The sequence below is a fragment of the Lampetra fluviatilis genome, chromosome 47, assembly GCF_964198595.1.
Source record: "Lampetra fluviatilis chromosome 47, kcLamFluv1.1, whole genome shotgun sequence".
Lineage (NCBI taxonomy): Eukaryota > Metazoa > Chordata > Hyperoartia > Petromyzontiformes > Petromyzontidae > Lampetra > Lampetra fluviatilis.
This window is the reverse complement of record NC_136321.1, coordinates 1772076-1790174: the sequence shown is the minus strand read 5'-3', so window position 1 is coordinate 1790174 and position 18099 is coordinate 1772076. Positions and strand designations below refer to the sequence as shown.

The window sequence follows — 18099 nt, the reverse complement described above, 5'->3', positions numbered from 1 at the left end:
AAACACGCAAATTCCAAATATACAGCAGGCATCAGGGTTGGGATCAAACCCACGACCTCCCGTATACCAGGTGAGGTAGTTAACATCTCGCCAACCGCTGCCCCATTGCTCATTGTGCAGGAAATCTCGTTGACTTTTCAATAAACATTTGCGTTACAGCTCGATATGACGTCATTATAATTGTTATCGTTTAACCTTCCAGTGCCGTTTTGGGGGTCCAGCGACGGGTCGAGGACCTCTACACGGGCGTCCGAGCAGCCGCCCGAGTACGAGGAGCCCCCCGTGGTGATGATGATGATGGCAGCGGCGGTGGCGGGAGGCGAGCCACGTCAGGCCCCTTCCGCCGGCGTCCCAGCCGCCGCTGGGCCCCGGGTCCGCTCGGCTTCGGAAGGCCGGGCGTTCTGCCCGTCGGCCTCCTACGCGTACTCCTACTCACCACCGCCGTCCCCGCACACGCGCTCGCTCACCTCGACGCCCGAGGCTCTGCGGGCACGGAGGTACGTGCCGCCCGCCCGCCCCACCGTCATCCCCCCCAGAGGAGCGGCGGTAATGGGCTCACTTGCCCGGTGGAGTGGCCACACGCGTGGCTTGTCATTGCCTCGCCTTATGCGGCAGTGGAGGGGAAGCGTTCCAGGTAGAGGGGCTCGTGATGGGAAACCGAATGAGAGAGACGGCTGCCTGCCGAGTAGCGCATGCAGCGCGCACGCAATGTTGCCTCACCACGTAGCCCCGTACGGGCGAATTCAAACCGCGTATCGCGAAAATCTTGGGTAGAAATATGTTAGGCCGCGCGCGCGCAGTGACACAAACGGAACCCGCCACAGGGCGAGGGGAGGGCCGTTGTTGGCGGATGGCACAGGTGTCGGGACACTCCCCGAGGAGATTGCCCATGGCCTGGCTTGCTAGAAGGCGGTGCAACAAAAGTGGGATAAAGTGTTTCCCCATCGCACGCGTGCAATCTTCTCCGGCTGCTCCGGTTTTCCTCCCACATGGAAACACTCGTTAATTGGATGACAAGTAGAGGACTGCAGAGCTGGGGAAATTGTTTGGCACCGGCTCCTAGAAATGGCTGCTGCTGCCTTCTCCCACTCATCTCGTGGGGTTCCTCCTGGCGCTTTGCGGGTCGACGTCGTCGTTACCCGATGGAGAGCGCACTCGTAATGCACACCGAGAGACGTGAGAGGAAAGCGTGGATTTACAGCGGCCGCACGTGCCTTTCACGGGGACGGAGGCGGGGGGCAGAGACCCGCGGAGGTTCTTCCGTGAACGGGATGTTGCGTTCATTGTCTAGCGGCGGCCTGCGGTCACGTCGCTGCCTCTTTGTGGTCGTGGCTGCTGCGTGGGTTTTAGTTCGTTGTCAATCCCCCCCCCACTACCCCCGCACGGTTCTCTACGTACGGTGCGAAACAAGTTCAACATACGGACATACGGGGTGTGGGGGGGTTGGGCGTGGCGCGGGTTGTGGCGTGGACATCGCGAAGGAGAAATGTTGAATGCGTGCGTGGAACAATGACGGGCGGCGTGACGTGCTAACAGCGAACCACACCGGTGCACGACGCGAAGCGCGTGCCTCAGGCCGCGGTGGCCAGCGAGTGGATTCTGGGGCAGATTAAATGGCAAACAATCAGTGAATGAAATCATTGAAGTCATTAAGGGCGAATGAATTTCCTTCGGTGGTCGCCTTGTACGAGTTGTTTGGTAATTATACATAACAGCAATATAATGATCGTCAATTATTTATTCATCATTTAAATATTTATGTATCGTTAAATCGTTATCTATTATATTTAGATATTTAATATTTGTAATTTGCCCGCTTAATTATTTATCGCTTAATAATTTACTTTTTTTTGCCAGACACCCCCCATATCCAGAGAGGACATTCACCCCCCCCCTCAGTCATTATCCGGCTTCGAGAGCTTTTACTGCACCGCGTTGTGTGATTCTCATCTCGTCCTCTCTCACATCAGAAGGCAGTGGCCCGGCCGCACGGGCAGCATCGCGGACGACTACGGCCTCATCAGGCCCCCCATGGGCCCCCGCGCCGGGTGGCGGCACCGCGGCTCCGGCCAGTCGGAGGAGCCGTGCCGCGGTCACGTGGTGAGTGGTCACGCGGCGAGCGGTCACGTGGTGAGTGGGCACGTGGTGAGTGGTCACGAGGTGCGGATGATGTCTGCCGCCGTCGGAGATCCGCGGAGGTTCTGCTCGTGACCGGCCACCGCGTGGTCACGTCGCTGCCTCTTTGCGGTGGTGTCCGCTGCGTGTGTTTTGGTTCGTTGTTCCTTCCCCCCCCCCCCGACCATCCCCGTAAGGTTCTCTACGTACGTACGTGCGTGCGTACGTGGCGCACCCACGGGTGCATGCATGGGCGCGATTGCACACGCACGTTTTGCACGGTGCGCGCAATTGGGGCGTTCACAAGCGCACACGCTGACGTGCACATCTCTTGACGTGCGTACACGCCGGTCATCACGCCGCGGGGCAAAGGTGTCTCCCCTGCTTCAAACGACCGCAGGACTGGGGCCGCCGTTCACCTCCGTTGGCCGGCCCCAAGTCAACGGTGGACATTCGGCATTCCAGTGGCAGAGAGCAGCCTCTCCGTAGGACGCGCCGCGGGATGTGCAGTCACCGTTGCCTACGAAGTGGTCGTTCGTTTGTGGACCCCCCCCCAAAGGGGTGACAGGTCGAGTCACTTGACTGGCATTGACCGTGTCCATTCCACACACCCCATTCACTTCTCACAGAGTGGTGCTCATTTTTATGATACTGGAGGTAGCCGGGCAGCTTCGGGGCCTAATGCCGCGCCAGAGACACTGAGATGGCACCACTGAGGTCTGAACCCGTGTTGTACACATTGATGCAAGCCGGTCTCTCTAAAATGACTGCACAAATATTAAACATCGAGTTAAATTGTCTCTTAATAGGTGCTTGCTACCAGCACTTGCCCGAAGTCTGTGAAATAATAAGACTCGTGGGTATCGAAACAGGGGAGTGCGTGGTTAAAATATGTATTGATAATGATCAAATGTAGCACTGTCATTATGGATGTCAGCAATTTCCATAGCCCTCACCTCGCAATCAGAAGGTGAGGCGTTCTAAGCCCTTGGCATGGGTGGCAATTCAATCTATCATCTCTCCAGGGTAACTAAAACTAGGCACCACTTTGTGGGAAGTCGACAACTGCTGCCCGACGGAGAGACTCGGCAACCACCATGGGTACCGTGGTGGCTAGGAGATGTTAACTCCCTCGCCTGGTATACAGGAGGGCGTGGATTCAATCCAGACCATGACGCCTGCGGTATATTTGGAGTCTGCATGTTCTCCCCATTGCCGTCGCGTGGATTTCTGCCCAGGTCCTCCGTTTTTTTCCCCTCCACATTTAGAATCAACGTCACCACGCGTTTAGAGTAGTTGGCCGCAATACATTTCCACGTGACGCTAAGCCATTTCGTTGAGCTGTTATTTGTGGCCAGGTTGCTTCTGAAAAAAGAGTGACATTGCTGCTCAGTGGGATCTGACCTAACAAAAAAATAGTTTATAGTTTAATACTCTTCGAATGTCGAATTTCCTTCACTGTCTCCAATGGAGGTAAATGCTGCCCTTAAATCTGCTCGAGTAGGGAGACGTTGGCTTCCATAATAAATGAAATACCCGGTGTGCTTACGCTGTTAACACTGATGCACTTGACTGTGAACCTTCACCCGCCCATAGTGCATTGCCTTCATTGTGTTGTTTCTCAAGAGTGGAAAACATTCATACTATCATCATCATTATTATTATATACAGTATGTGTTGTATGCTTTGCATATGAGAATGCGATTGCAGTGATGCTTTATAGTTGCCGACGATCAATTTAGTTGCTGACCATAATGTCAAAGCAAAATCCAGGCTTGCGGTTGGGAGAGTTATGCATGGGAGCGTAGCAGTTAGCGTAGCGGTTAGTCCACTGTGCTACAAACCCGGCGAACTGAGCCAATTCCTGCTCACAGCCAACACCAGTTACGATTATCTGAACCGGTTCCGGGCCTCCCCTAGGTAGACTCAATGAGCAACTGTTGGGGATACGGTGTTGGCCACACTTCCCCTAGTGTGCCGTGCCAGCCTTCACAAGTTCTTGACAACAGCACTTGCCCCACAATTCTCGTGAGGCTATACGGGGAATCTGTGTCTTAACCTGGTTGAGTATTCACCTATCATCATCATAATAACTTGCAGTATTTCTGCCTATCTAAATATCTGTTTGTCTGTCTACCCTATCTGCCTGCCTTTCTATCCTTCTGGCTGTGTAACAAGACAGAGAGCAGCAGTAGTACGGTCACTTAATGATTGTCCTACAAAATTGGGCAGAATTATCTTCATCCACGGCAATGTAGAATTTCCACCACTCAAGGCTCTCAATGGAGATGAGCATTTTTGGGAGTGAGACACCTTGACGTTGCCTTGACTCTGCAGGGCTATCTTTTTCATTTTTACGATTGAGCAGCCTTGGCCACCACTCGCATAAACCAACCGAAGGCATCTCGACAACGAGAAGAGTTGTGCATTGCACGGGCTTTCACGTGCATTGGAACGCTGAACATTATTACAGAAGCAGTGAACACGGGGGGCGTTCTGGAGTCAGCAGCTGGAGACGATGTGGGGACAGCAGTAGCGGCAGACAATGCACACCTGGCACACAGAGCACACCTGGCACACAGAGCACACAGGTCACACAGGTCACAGAGGTCACACAGGTCACAGCCTCGGGGGCAACACGCAGCTTGGTAATGAAAGTCACACGTGATAAGCCACTTTGTCGAGCTATCATTTGTGGCCTATGTCACTTCTAGAAAATAAGTTAATATGTCAGTAGGCTTAACCTGCTAAGATAACACAAATATATAGTTTCGTTTTATTTGTATATTTTAAGCGATTTTTTTACCTTTCCGATACTTTGCACGACTATCGTGTTTTTGTGTTGTTTTATATTATCACGTTCTGAGCCGCCCCGACTGGACGTCTGTGAAAAGCGCATTATAGCTCATCGGATTCCGCCGGTGTAATGATTCTGATTCTGAAACTAAAGTACTTTTATTTTACCAGGTAAGGCCCACTGAGCTATATCGGTCTTTCTTTCAGAAGCGACCTGTCCAAATATGATAGCTCAATTAAGTGGCTTATATACGTGGAAATTTATAGCAGCAAAATACCCGGAGAAAAATCCACGCGACCATGGGGAGAGGGACGTACAAACTCCAAATATATAACAGACCTCAGGGTCGGTATTGAACGCACGACCACTTGTATACCAGGCGAGGCAGTTAACATCTCCCCACCATGGCGCCCTAATTACCGAGGTCAAACTCAACGCAGGTTCCCTTTTTAAAGTACCATACCACACACTTCACCATCGCGTTACACCGTTTTGCGAAACTTGAGTACGGTAATGAATAACAAGACTGATTCACTTTTTTCACGTGGCCTTTTCCGAACACTCGTTACGACGGACGCGAAACTCTGCGGTTGCTCAGATTGAGGAGCCGTAGTACGGTCCAGTCATTAGGCCTGGGGATCTATATTGCGATGATGACACTGTGTAATGACCCCGTGAACTGTATTTTTTACTTTGTCAATTAAAAGTCAGCACTTTGTCAATTAAAACTCAGCTGATCTAAGCAAATAGTGGCAGCACTGAAATACTGTATATAATATTGTCATTGTGTTTGAATTTTTTTCGAAAATGTGTTCATTAGATGTTCAGGAACAGGCGTTCAGAGAATGTACCGTGCGTTCATTTGCCATGGTGTTTGAGGCCGTGTACACGTTGCATGAACCTCATTGTGATTGTTGGACATCCTCGCATTCTCCTGCTCACCCTTGAAGTTACAACAGTGCAACTTTTCCGCAACAATGTTGCGTCACACGACTGTTGTGTTTGCGAAGCTCGATTTTTTTTCCCCACTGGCTGCAACGCCGGAGATGAACAGTTGCGTTCGAGTCAGGCAAGGTTGAGAAATTGTTCGAAAAGCGTTCACTTTTCACATTCAACTGTGCTGCGATTGGCTGAACAAGTTCACGTTGGGTTGAGGTGGTCGTCTGGCAACGGAAGAGCAAAGATCAAAATGGCAGCAGTGTTCGCGGAGACACGAGTTTGGGAATTGAATCAAGTTAGCTTCGTCAAATCTTCTCGGCGTAAATAGTAGATCGGCGTTCTTCATTGCAAGGCCCCGCGGGCCACTGGTGGGTCCCTGGTGTCCTTTAGTGCGGCCCCTGACGTGCTGCCCCCCCCACAATAGACAAAAGTTGAAAACACCCCCTCCCCCCCCATCATCATCGTGCTGCTGTCAAAACCCCCAATGGTTTCAATGTGTGGCGGCACTCACACCGGTGATGTCTTATCGGCGAAAGTGGCCCCCCTCTGAACATTAGTGAAGAACACTATGTAATAAATTATGAAGCTGCATATCATAACCAACCATGACTGTGAGTTAATTCAGAGTTGTGAACGGTTTTGATTGCGAACGCTTTTGAACTGTACACAGTGCAGCAATTATCAATCCTCCTCCTGGTCACTTTATGAGAGGCGCTTATAGTGCATATTTTAGAACATTTCACAATTCTGAGGTCTGTAATTTAGATTGTATACTTTATACTCGATTTAGAGAACGATAGTATTTTTTTCAAATGTATTTGCCCAGGTTCTCATTTTGACAAAATGGCCGAAAATGCGTTCTGTTCACGCGATGCTATCACTGCTGGCACTGCCGACAATAGCCTCTTCTTTTAGAAATAATATATCTACAGCATATTTATTCGGCATGATAATCTGGCCCTTTTATATATTTTTTTACCTTAATTTATTTCTTGTGGAGGACTCGACATTTGTTTAACATTTTAAGCGGGCAACATTTCCTCGCCTAAGTTACCCCTGCCTCGTTCACGTGATCTCTTGCGGAATGAAATGTGTTGCAAAACAGAAGCAATGAAAAACAATTGTTTTTTTTTTATCATCTTTTTAACAAACGGACCCGCAACATAGGAAGCATGTGGCAGTGTGTTTAGGCTGAGAATCGTTGCACTGTTTAACTTGAGCTTAATTGTGACACTGCCATTGGTGATGTAACCACGAGTGATGTGACCTGCGTGACTGGCACATTATCCCAAATGTGTTGTATATGCACGTTAGTAGTTCGGGTTTTAGCGACCAATATTATCCATGACAGAGGATTTTTTGGGGGTTAGATCGCGTAAATATAAATGCGCCATTAAACCCGCCACCAACCCGACACAGCCAATTAGTGAGGTTTGTAACGTAAACAGAACATGACAATTCATTACTGGTACAGCACACAGCTGTGTTGGAGAGTAAATCAACAACATTTACAATTTGAGTACCGTGGCATTTCGCCAGTAATTACAACTAGCATCATCAGGCGACAGCCAGAGACAGCCTCAAATTAACCTCGACTATTGTGTTGTTTATTACTGAATCAAATTCGTGAGGTCGTCTTCTTTCTTAGCCATTCTTATAAAGGTCCAATGTTCAAGCGTAAATGTTTTGTCGGTGCAGAAATATAGGGATCTTATTTATGCTTGCACAATCGCAATTTCTACTGAGATTAGTTTGGACTAATTTCGCGTATAAGAAACACACACTCATCTTCTTGGTTCTTTCGGTAAAGTCACGTAGAAGGGAAGTAATAAAATAATAAAAATAAAACATAATAAAATGATTCTCACGACGTTTCGGCCACAACGCAAGCAGCCGTCCTCAGGTGGAAACCAGGTCCGTCGAGGCGAAACGTCGTGAGAATCATTTTATTATGTTTTATTTTTATTATTTTATTACTTCCCTTCTACGTGACTTTACCGAAAGAACCAAGAAGATGAATCCCTGCAGTCACGAAAGCTTTAAATCAAAATTTAAACACACACTCCTTAGCACGCCGGTTCTGACATCGTAATCCTCGCGTGGTGCTCTGGGTTAGGCCACGCGGTGAGCATATCTCCTCTCAAGCTCTCGCCACGCGCTACCGCGGCTTTGCTCACCTCCGAATATTCACTTGTTCCATTCAAGTCCGTAACTGACGAGGAATCCCATCGAAATGGAAACATCGGTGCTGACCGGTACACCGAAAGTTTCAAACAACACGCAAACACGCGTACAGAAAGCACCCAGTCTTGTGTATTATGCAAAACCATCAACAGTTCCCGTCGAATATAATTGTGGTCCTGCGTAAGCTTCCCCACATTTCCTGGAGAAATTAATGGAAATTGACAGTTTACTTTCCACAATCCTATTAACCAGTTTTCCCACATTTCCCTATATTGATTTGTGGTTCAAGTTTTTTTTCGTAATAATTTATCCCACTTTTATTTCAATCGTCCCATTGAGCGACATGTCTAAAGATGAATGAATAATTTTTTTTAAATGCGTGGCATCACGTAACGTTAAGAGACCGTCCCCGGGAGATGATGAATGAGAACTATGTTCTGGAATCGTAGTTCTCTGGAATCACTTCATCAGCCCCATTGTCTATGCTTAGGTGGTCAGTCTCGTGTATGCCCTGCAAAAAGTGTCCGTGGCGTGACGGTCAGAGCTGGCTGATATATGCCAGAGTGAATGCTCCCCCAAATTTATTGCCAGAGTTGTTTTTGGAAAGAGTCATTGGTGGCCGGGCTAAGACCCTCAACTTGACACACTTGATAACCTCGTTATAATAACCTTGTTTTTAATAACCTAGTTATAGTAAAAGCGTTATAATAACCTCTATCATCACCTCTTTATAGTAACCTCGTTAGAAGAAGGTGGAAATTATCAGTCATGGGCATCAACTCCTTAGTTATGATGAAGACGACGTAGACCAGAGAGATAGACAGAAGCACGGACGGCCAATACGCAGATTCAAACCCAGGAAGTCAGCAGTGCCGGCTCAACGTCCCTGACTCCGTATGTGTACAATTGTCCGTGTGTTTAGTTGGTTGTCCTTACCCCGCACCTCTGATTAGGCACAGTTGGATACGTGCATTGCGAAAGAAGTTCAACATACATACGTAGGCACAACCGCTCAGCCACCCGGCCACCTCCCAATCCGAGATCATACCTTTCGCAAATTGTGCAACGCGGTGGCGATGCTGCAGCAGCTCTCTGCTAGTTACCCCTCGCCCCCCCCCGGCCCTTCCGCTTGCACGCATTAAGGCTTTCTCCAGGCACTCCGGCTTCCTCCCACTTGTGTAAAACGCTCATACAAATGGGGAGTTGGCCAAATAATCCGAACACAAGGATTGCAAATCTTTAGGCAATCCTTGGTGGCAGGTCACAGCCGCCTTCCTGCTCGCTTGGCCTTCATAGAGTCCCCCCCCCCCTTCCCAATAATCCTCTCTTGAGAGTGAACGGCACCACGCGTGGCATCAAGAGACCCGCGCGTTGTTTAATTATTTATTTTTGGGCGCGCGATGTCGCCGCGCGACCGCCGGTGTCTTTGCTGCGTCACGAGAGAGCGGCGTCTCTTGCAGCCGGGATTCGCCGTCTCGCTCGAGGAGTTGCGTGCCGCCCGCCGGCAAATGCAGATGCGCCGCTTGCGCACGGGCAGCTACGGCGTCATGGGTCTCCACCAGCACCACCAGCAGCAGCACCACCAGCAGCATCAGCAGGAGTACCGCTCGTCGCCCGTCGGCAAGAACTGGGAGCTCAACCCGCTGGTGGACGTCTGCTACGAGGAGGACGAGCCCGAGTCCGGAGTGGACGGCGTCTTCTACTTCGAGCACGAGGAGCGGGAGCTCACCGTGATGATGGAGGAGGGGGGCGGCTGCGTGACGCGCGGGGAGCACAGCACGCGCACGCTGCGTCTCCCGCACACCCCGACGCTGCCTCTTCCTCCGCATCCGCAGCAGCCGCCGCCACCGCCGCCGGCTCAGCCGCCCCCCTACGCCTGCCGCTCGGTCGACTGGAACCGCGCGTTCCCGGCCGCCGGTGACCGCCTCGCGCAGGGCACCGGCAGCCACTACTGCTGCACGGCGGCGGCGGCGGGCTTCTTCAGCCCGCTGGCGGCGTCCCAGCGGCGCGGGCGGGTGGCGTACAGCGAGTGCAACCTGCCGCAGGCCGTGTACGCGTACGGGAAGGCCGAGGCGGCCGAGAGGGAGGAGCGCGACGAGAGCGAGGAGGAGGCGTCGCAGGCCGCCGCCGCCGGAGGAGGAGCGGCGGGCTGCCGAGGGGACGGGGCGAGGCGCGGGGTCGTGGTGGGCCACCAGACGTTTTGCCGGCTGGAGAGGGGGCTCCGCCACGCCCGTGCCGGGCCGGGCTTTAACCTAGCGCAGGCGAGGATACAGGCGCAGGCCGGGAGGTGGCCCGGGGGACAGGCGCTGGGCTCCCCGTGGGGCGGATCGGTGGACCGCAGGGAGAGGAAGGGTCTGCTCAGCCGCCTGCAGCGCAAGACTGTGAGTCCCACCGAGCAAAACAAAACATCGGGCAACCCCGGGGGCAGGGTGCGCATATTGCAACGGGCCCTGGGTTAGTGCTGTGTCACCACCCTCATCGCCATCGCTTCTCTGTCAGACATCGCTGATGTTTCAATGTCAACATCAACCTTCAAAGGTCCCCACTTTGAAGTTGGATGTCTTCCACTTGGTCGCTCACCTCTGGGTGCCACTCCAATGTCGGTCTTGTTGACCTGTCCTCCTACACCCTGCACCCACGTCCCACCCATCACTACCTCCTCCTGCACCCTGTGCCCACGTCCCACCCATCACTACCTCCTCCTCCTGTGCCCACGTCCCACCTATCACTACCTCCTCCTGCACCCTGTGCCCACGTCCCACCCATCACTACCTCCTCCTCCTGTGCCCACGTCCCACCTATCACTACCTCCTCCTGCACCCTGTGCCCACATCCCACCCATCACAACCTCCTCTTGACCGTTACATCGTCAACACTTTCCTGCCAGTTTATAATCTGAACGTCCAAATTGCTGACCCTGTCGTGTCAGGGAATTCCCAGCATCCTCCATATGCACATTTACTCCAAGGCCGAGAATACATTTTCTCTTTGCCTTTCGTCTCTTTTGCCCAGAGAACAGGCAACATCTGCCTCACACATCCACCTCCTTGCAAATAAAACGGACCTCAACTTTTACAAAGCAGTTCCCGTAGCCGGTAGCATCTCTTGACCCTTGACATCTCTCAGGTGGGGTGACCCCGTCTTTGTCCGTCATATGACCCGCTGCGTGCGTGTGCACGTTACCATTACGGGGGAGCTGTAGGGGTAGCGGTTGGCACACTTCGCTATGAACCCGGCAACCCGAGTTCGATTCCCGCTCACGGCCACGAACACCAGTGACCATTATTTGAACCCATCCTGGGCCTCCCCGCGGTCGACTCGGCTTCAAATGCGTACCTGGTGCGGTGTGTATAAACATCACCACTGGGGAGACAAAGGTGGTCGGGCGAGGTGTTGTCCACCCACCCCTTCGTGTGCCATGCCGGCCTTCATAGATGCTACTCGCTAACAGAACTTGCCCAACGGGATTCTTTGCCCTTATGAGGCATCCGTAATGTTGGGTGAAAACTGTGGAGTTCTTCGTGCTCGCAAATTCCCGGCGCGGCTTTGTGATCTGGGGTGGCCGCCGCAATCACCCCAGTCCCCTGAAACCGGCGCTTCTCTTTCTTTATTTTTAACTTCTTTAAAGCGCCCGTGGACGTTGTCTACATTGAGCCATCTGCCCTTTCCTCGCCTCATCTCCTGCCTCAGGGCACGTGATCTCTTTGGGTTGAGCCAGGCGGCCAAAGGGGGAGGTTGCCTTTGAGCCATCCTTATAGGCCATGATTCGTCGTCATCGTCATCATCAGCCACGCTCATTCCGCTGCCGGATGAAGGCCTCCCAAAGCCGTCGCCACCTCCCATGATCCTGCGACGTAACGATCCGCCCAGCGCCTGCACACGGACCGATCGCAACGCCGTCTCCACGGCGTTCGTCCGCGAGCGCGTTCCATCCCTTGGCTACCACTCCCTCCTGACCATCGGCCATCCCCCTCTTCCCTGACCAGGTCCACACTCACCTTTGATAGTTGCAACATATCACATTGTATTTTCGTCTTCGCGTCCTTCATTATGTTGCGCGCGTTGTGGTGTCGTTGTGCGGCACGTACAGCATGCGGTTCGGCACGTGGTACGGCATGTCATGTGCTTGACGTCATGATGTTCACTTGTTGTCAGAAGATCACATCCCACTGTTGGCCGTCGGTGTTTAGAGAGAGTTTGTTTGTGCCCCCGCTCGTTCTCATTGTACATCATCGCTTTCATCCGTTTATAAGCACATCCTTAACCGTGTGGGTTCTTGCACCTGTACATCAACTACCCCATCGTTTTCCAGCGGTTATTCTTGTTTATTAAACAAGGCAAGTCCCACGCCGGTTTCCACTTTGCTGAGTCTCATCAGCAAGATGTTGCCCATTAAACAAGAACAATCACCGATGTATTGCCTACCAGAAGGCCCCATTGATCGATGGGACACTAAGTCAGCATTATATTTTGACACTAACACAGGCACTTTGCCCATTTATTTTACGAAAGCAAGACACAATCCAAGCACGTTATGAAAACCGATGCGCACGTTTCGATGATGTAACTCTCTCCAATGTTGAGTCCTCTTGCTGATGTCATCGGCAATGTGCATGGGGGCGGTGACGCAGCGGCCCAGTGGTAGTGCTGCGTTCGCTGCTCGTTGCAGCGGTTCGTGGTTCGAACCTAGCAGCTGCCCCGGTTAATACGGCGGTGGGACATTTTTGCCGTTTTGCCACCATTCAAAATGGTGAAAAATAAGAACAGGGTTTTACCCTTTCTGGCAATAAAACAGGAGGTGTTAAGATGGACAAACACCAAATAGATACCATGTGCAAGGCATCAAGTCTGCATTAACCGTACGTACATGTATCAAAACATACATGTTTTGCAAACATACATGTTTTTACAAAAGTGACTTGATGCCTTGCAAAAGGTATATATTTGCTGTTTGTACATCTTAACACCCCCTGTTCTATTGCCAGAAAGGGTGAAACCCTTTTCTTATTTTTCACTATTACTGCGGCGGTGTGTATGAACCCTAATCAAACTACGACGCGCCGTCGGCCTCACAGTGGAAGTTAAACATCCCTGACGTCAGTGGCACGAGTTGGTCATTGCGTGCCGGCATCGGGGTCCTCATTTGGCAATTTACAAAATTAAACCGCAAAATACTATGTTGGAATTTTACACAAAGCAGCAATCATCGCCACCCTCCATACGTATGTTTAACTTCTTTCGCTCCGGACATAGCCAACCATGCTGTCTGTATGTTGAACTTCGTTCGCACTGTACGTAGCCAACTGTGCTAATCGGTGGTGTGGAATTAGTCGACTTGCAGATGTATGCCCCTGGTCACTCTTATAAATGACACTAAACTGGTTAAAGAAATACACTGAATGTTAAGACTTCAACTACTACGGCTAATACAAGTCGATTACATCATAACACACTTATTCAACAAGGTTATTGCATAATCCACTTTCTTATTGAATCCTGTTGGTACATCTTAGGTGGTATACTAACAAGGTAAAATATTTGGTCTGGGCCCACACACTATCTTTTTCAGGACGGGTCCCTGTTAAGTTATGCAGGAGGGGGGGGGGGTTGCCGTGTGTTTCCCCCATCGCGTAACCGCTGGGTTAATTTGTCAAATTTGGACCGTAACCCTTAGCTGAGAACCGTCAAGTTGCTGCGGTGAATACCCGAGTTTCATCGCAGTCGGCTGTGGCCTAGATTCGAACCCAGGATATCAGCGGCGCTGGCTCGGTGCTCTGACGCGGCCATTATGAGCTCCGTTAGTCGAGTTAGTTCCCTAATAATTATGTTTTTACGTTTTTTTCTCGAATGACTGACATATCGATACACCATTGGAACCTCATTTGCCAGTAAAAAATATGATAATTGTTTTTTACCCTTCTATCTGGCAACAAAACTGACACCTTTTTTACAAGGAGTCATGTTTGCATAGACCACAATACCTGCAGTCATAATGCAAACAAAAAACGCTGTCTCGGGTGTGGACCAATCAACTTCAAGGACAGTGCATACATTATCAGAGTTATGTTTTTTTTTGTTTGCATTATGACTGCAGGTATTGTGGTCTATGCAAACATGACACCTTGTAAAAAAGGTGTCAGTTTTGTTGCCAGATAGAAGGGTAAAAAACCAATTATCATATCGATACACGTTTGTAATCCACATGCGTTTATGGACTATTTGTCTGCTGTAAATGTCCAAGCGATAGGCCACTTCGCTGGGCTACCACTTGTGGCCAGGTCACTTTTTAAAAAGAGCTGTATAGCTCAGTGGGCCTTACCTGGTAAAAAAAAAACTAGTTTTTATTTTAGATTATTATTATGCGATGTTGATTCAATGTTTAGAATTGATGTCGCGACTGAGTCACGATGACTGGAACCTTCGAAAACAGCTTGTTTGCCCTCTATAGATTTCCCCGTGAAATAAATAAGCGTGTTTTTCCGTCCGTTGGGTAATTGGCAAAAGTCATATGTTTCAAACAAGCTTAAGCTATTGCTCGCTGAAGCTTTATTATCCACATTAAGTGTACATTCAATGAGGTCACGTTCCTGCACCGAAGCGCGTTCTCAATAAATAAATTTACACGTAGGCTTTCACGATCAATATCATCCATAGTACAGCTTTAATTTGGGTTATATTGCGTAGCCAAACGTGCTGTATGTACGTGTATGTATGTATGTTGAACTTCTTTCACACCGTACGTAGCCAACCGTCCTCAAGGGTCTCCCCGCTCAAGCGAGCAGGGAGACCGTTGAGCTCATCACCGCTTGTGGTCCTGGTTCCTGAGTCACTGGTGGAAATTTCACATTCACTTTGGCATTCATTGCATAGTGTTGCGTGCCTGCGCTGTACTGCCGCCGCATTTGCTTTCATGGCGAATGCCGTTTAATTTTAAAGCTGCCACCCGATCAACTTCGTAACGATTGTAAAAGGTTGTGCATGTACACCAGCGTTGTGGAATAACATGAGGCTGTATTCCTGTATTTGTTTCTCTGTTTTCTGGTTACGGTTACTAAGCATGCACCGACTGATGACTTTTGAAGATTACTTTTGTCTAAAAACATTTTCCGAACATGATTCTGTCAACAATTGAAAGGAGGGGATTAAGTATGTTAAAAGTACATGTTTATTTTACCAGGTAAGACCCACTGAGCTATGTAGCTCTTTTTCAGAAGCGACCTGGCCACAGATGATAACTCAACGAAGCGGTTTATCACGTGGAAATTTACAGCAGTCAAATACTCAAAAAGCATGTTTTGAAATGTGGAGGGAAAAACCGGAGGACCCGGATAAAAATCTACACGACCATTGGGAGAATACGCTGACTCTAAATATACAGCAGGCGTCAGGGTCAGAATTGAACCCACGACCTCCTGTATACCAAGCGAGGTAGTTAACATCTCACAACCGTGGCACACAGGGTTGATGATGAAGTCGGCAGCACGGGTTTATGTGAGGCCACTGTCGCCCTGCGCATAGATCACGGCACACAGCTGCTGCTGGTGTCATGGCCAGCTCTGTCCTGTGGATGCTGCTGCAGCAGTCACAGCACAGAGCTGTCCATCACATTCACACCCAGGTTTTCGTCGGGGATGCGTTCCTGAAAGGTGCGACGACGGATGTCAAAAGGACGTTAATAAATGCGATTGTTTTTTTCCCTGCGAGCGCTAAACAGAGGCACCGGGGGGTGCGGTGACACTGTGTGTTCGTGCGCACATCTCCATCCTAGATGTACCAACAAGTTTGCATCACATTACTACAAAAGAAATGTACCCAACACGAGCATACAGCAGTACACTTTAACACACATTTTACAGGGTACTGTAAAAGACAATCACAGAAATATCGTGAAACAAATAATCTGTTGTACTCGACAGCACGTTTCTTTATGCGTGACGAAGAGCAGTTCGTGTCCAGGGTAGTTAGGTGGTGGGGTCGACAGCTGAGAGGCGACGGATAATGACGATGCTGTCAGCGACGTGAGCGTGCGGGTTAAGGCGACGTTAGTCAGGTCGTGGTATGAATAGCATAATGACGAATTTGCAAAATGAGCCGTAAATCGGGGTGCTCCTGTATCAGGTTAAGGCCACCTAAAGGACTTTGATATGAAGCGAGTTATGATAAAAGTAATATGGTGATCAGATTATATGACATTAGTTTAACACATAGGCTTTCGCGACCAATATTATTCATAATAAACGTATTTTTAAGACCGGGAGCAAGAGCAGAGCCTCACCATTCTGGCGAATTGCCCGATGATGCTGGATGCCATTCCCAGCGAAACGTCGTACTACTCAAAAATAGTTTCACGCTTCAACACACCGGTGGGCTAAAGTAGTGAACTATTCGTCTTTTGTCAACGTGACACTTTTTTGCTGATTGGCCGTGTCGGGTGGTGCAGGGTTACGACACATTTATAAATAACGCGATCTAACCCAAAAACGTTTATTATATATGACATTACTTCAAAAATAATCTCATGTAATCAGTAATCAGAATAGGATTGCGTTTCGAAAGTAACCATTTCATCCGTGTATAATGCACACACGTTTAATTGAGCCTGGAAAGTATCGTGGTAGGATTTTCCCACAATTGAATGCGGTGTAAATTAAATATCTCAGACTTAGTGTGTGCTCCTAGATAAGAAATATCAGTGTCGTGAGGTCATAAGTGCATACATTAAGCACGCAGCTTGTACTGAGGCTGTGGTCAGTAAGCTGATGAATAATAATAATAATAGATCCATGATTAAGCCGCATACCAGACTGGACGATTCGAGCAATCACTGAACCCCAGACTGTGGTGTGCGTGCACACACACACACGAAGCAACAAACGCATCATTTGCTGCCGCATTCAACATAACGGGTCAATTAGTCTGCTGTATTCAAGTTAAGTACGTGTAGATGCCCCGAGCAGGGGCTGCTGCCGTAGTGTGTCGCCGGCGAGCGGTAGCCACAACTGGACTTGCGATCCAGAGGTCGCAGGTTCAGGCGAAACGAACGATGACAAAAGTTTGTTGAACCTTACATTTTTTTCGTCCACTTGGCACCGGTGTAAATGAGTACAGTAAACCCTTGTTAATTCGACACGTTATGGGGCTCTGGCCTTGCCGAATTATCCAATATGCCGAATTATGTACAATGGCACTCCCCAGTGCCTCCTTCTCCAATTAAAAAAATTATGCAATTTTTTTGTTCCAAAAATTATGTTCCAAAAAAGTAACACTTGACATCAGTAACCAGCACTGCACTAACGCTCACCACGCGCTCCGCCACTAGACTGAGCCATTGTTTTGGTTGTGGCGTGTGGCGTCGCTCAACATATATGCCGAAATTTGACCATTCCGTATGGCAGTTCGGCTCGTGGCGAATTACTGGCACTGTATATATGCCGAATTATCCACAATTACGAACGATCAAATGCCGAAATAACGAGGTTTTACTGTGCTCCGCAGTTAAGTTGATCGATCGGCAGGTTTACGTGTGATGGGGCGTCTAGTGTGGGTACACGCACAGCTTCCAAGACGCATGGCCGGCGTGGGAGAGTACGGTATTCCCTCGTTATTTGCGGAAATTGCTCTCCGCGATTTTTGGCTATACAGGATTCGCATCTGGAACTGTACACGACTGCGTTGAGAGAGAGAGGGAGATAAAGTGATGAGAGAGAAAGTGATGAGAGGGAAAGTGGTGAGAGATAGAGATGATAGAGATAGAGAACTTCTCAAACCATGGGAAGCATTTTTTTACGTTGTGATTGTCCTGCATTTAATAGCATATTTCTCTATTTAAGGTAATTCATTCAAATCAGCCAATATCATCACCCACGTAGTTCGCGAATTAACGAGCATCTCCCGAATGTACCCCTGGCGAAGGACAAGGGAAGCCTGGTGTAGACCAAAGGGATACCCTCTTTAGGGGGGCTGTCCAGACCCCTCTCCCATGGGGGGCCCTTCTTCCAGCAGTGGTGTGAGCAAGCAAATTGCTAGGCTGTACCATCTTCAGCGGCAGGAATGATGGGGGGGGT

The 18099-nt window shown here is 49.6% G+C and overlaps 1 protein-coding gene across 1 annotated transcript in view; it reads left to right on the top strand.

Moving 5' to 3' along the window:
• The window catches only part of LOC144947786 (uncharacterized), a 341697-nt gene that overhangs the window by 278914 nt on the left and 44684 nt on the right, over positions 1-18099 (top strand). Inside the window, exons 10-12 of the mRNA XM_078877139.1 lie at positions 203-497; positions 1971-2100; positions 9496-10416. Coding sequence (XP_078733265.1) covers positions 203-497; positions 1971-2100; positions 9496-10416 — 1346 coding nt within the window. The remainder of the gene's footprint in view (positions 1-202; positions 498-1970; positions 2101-9495; positions 10417-18099) is intronic.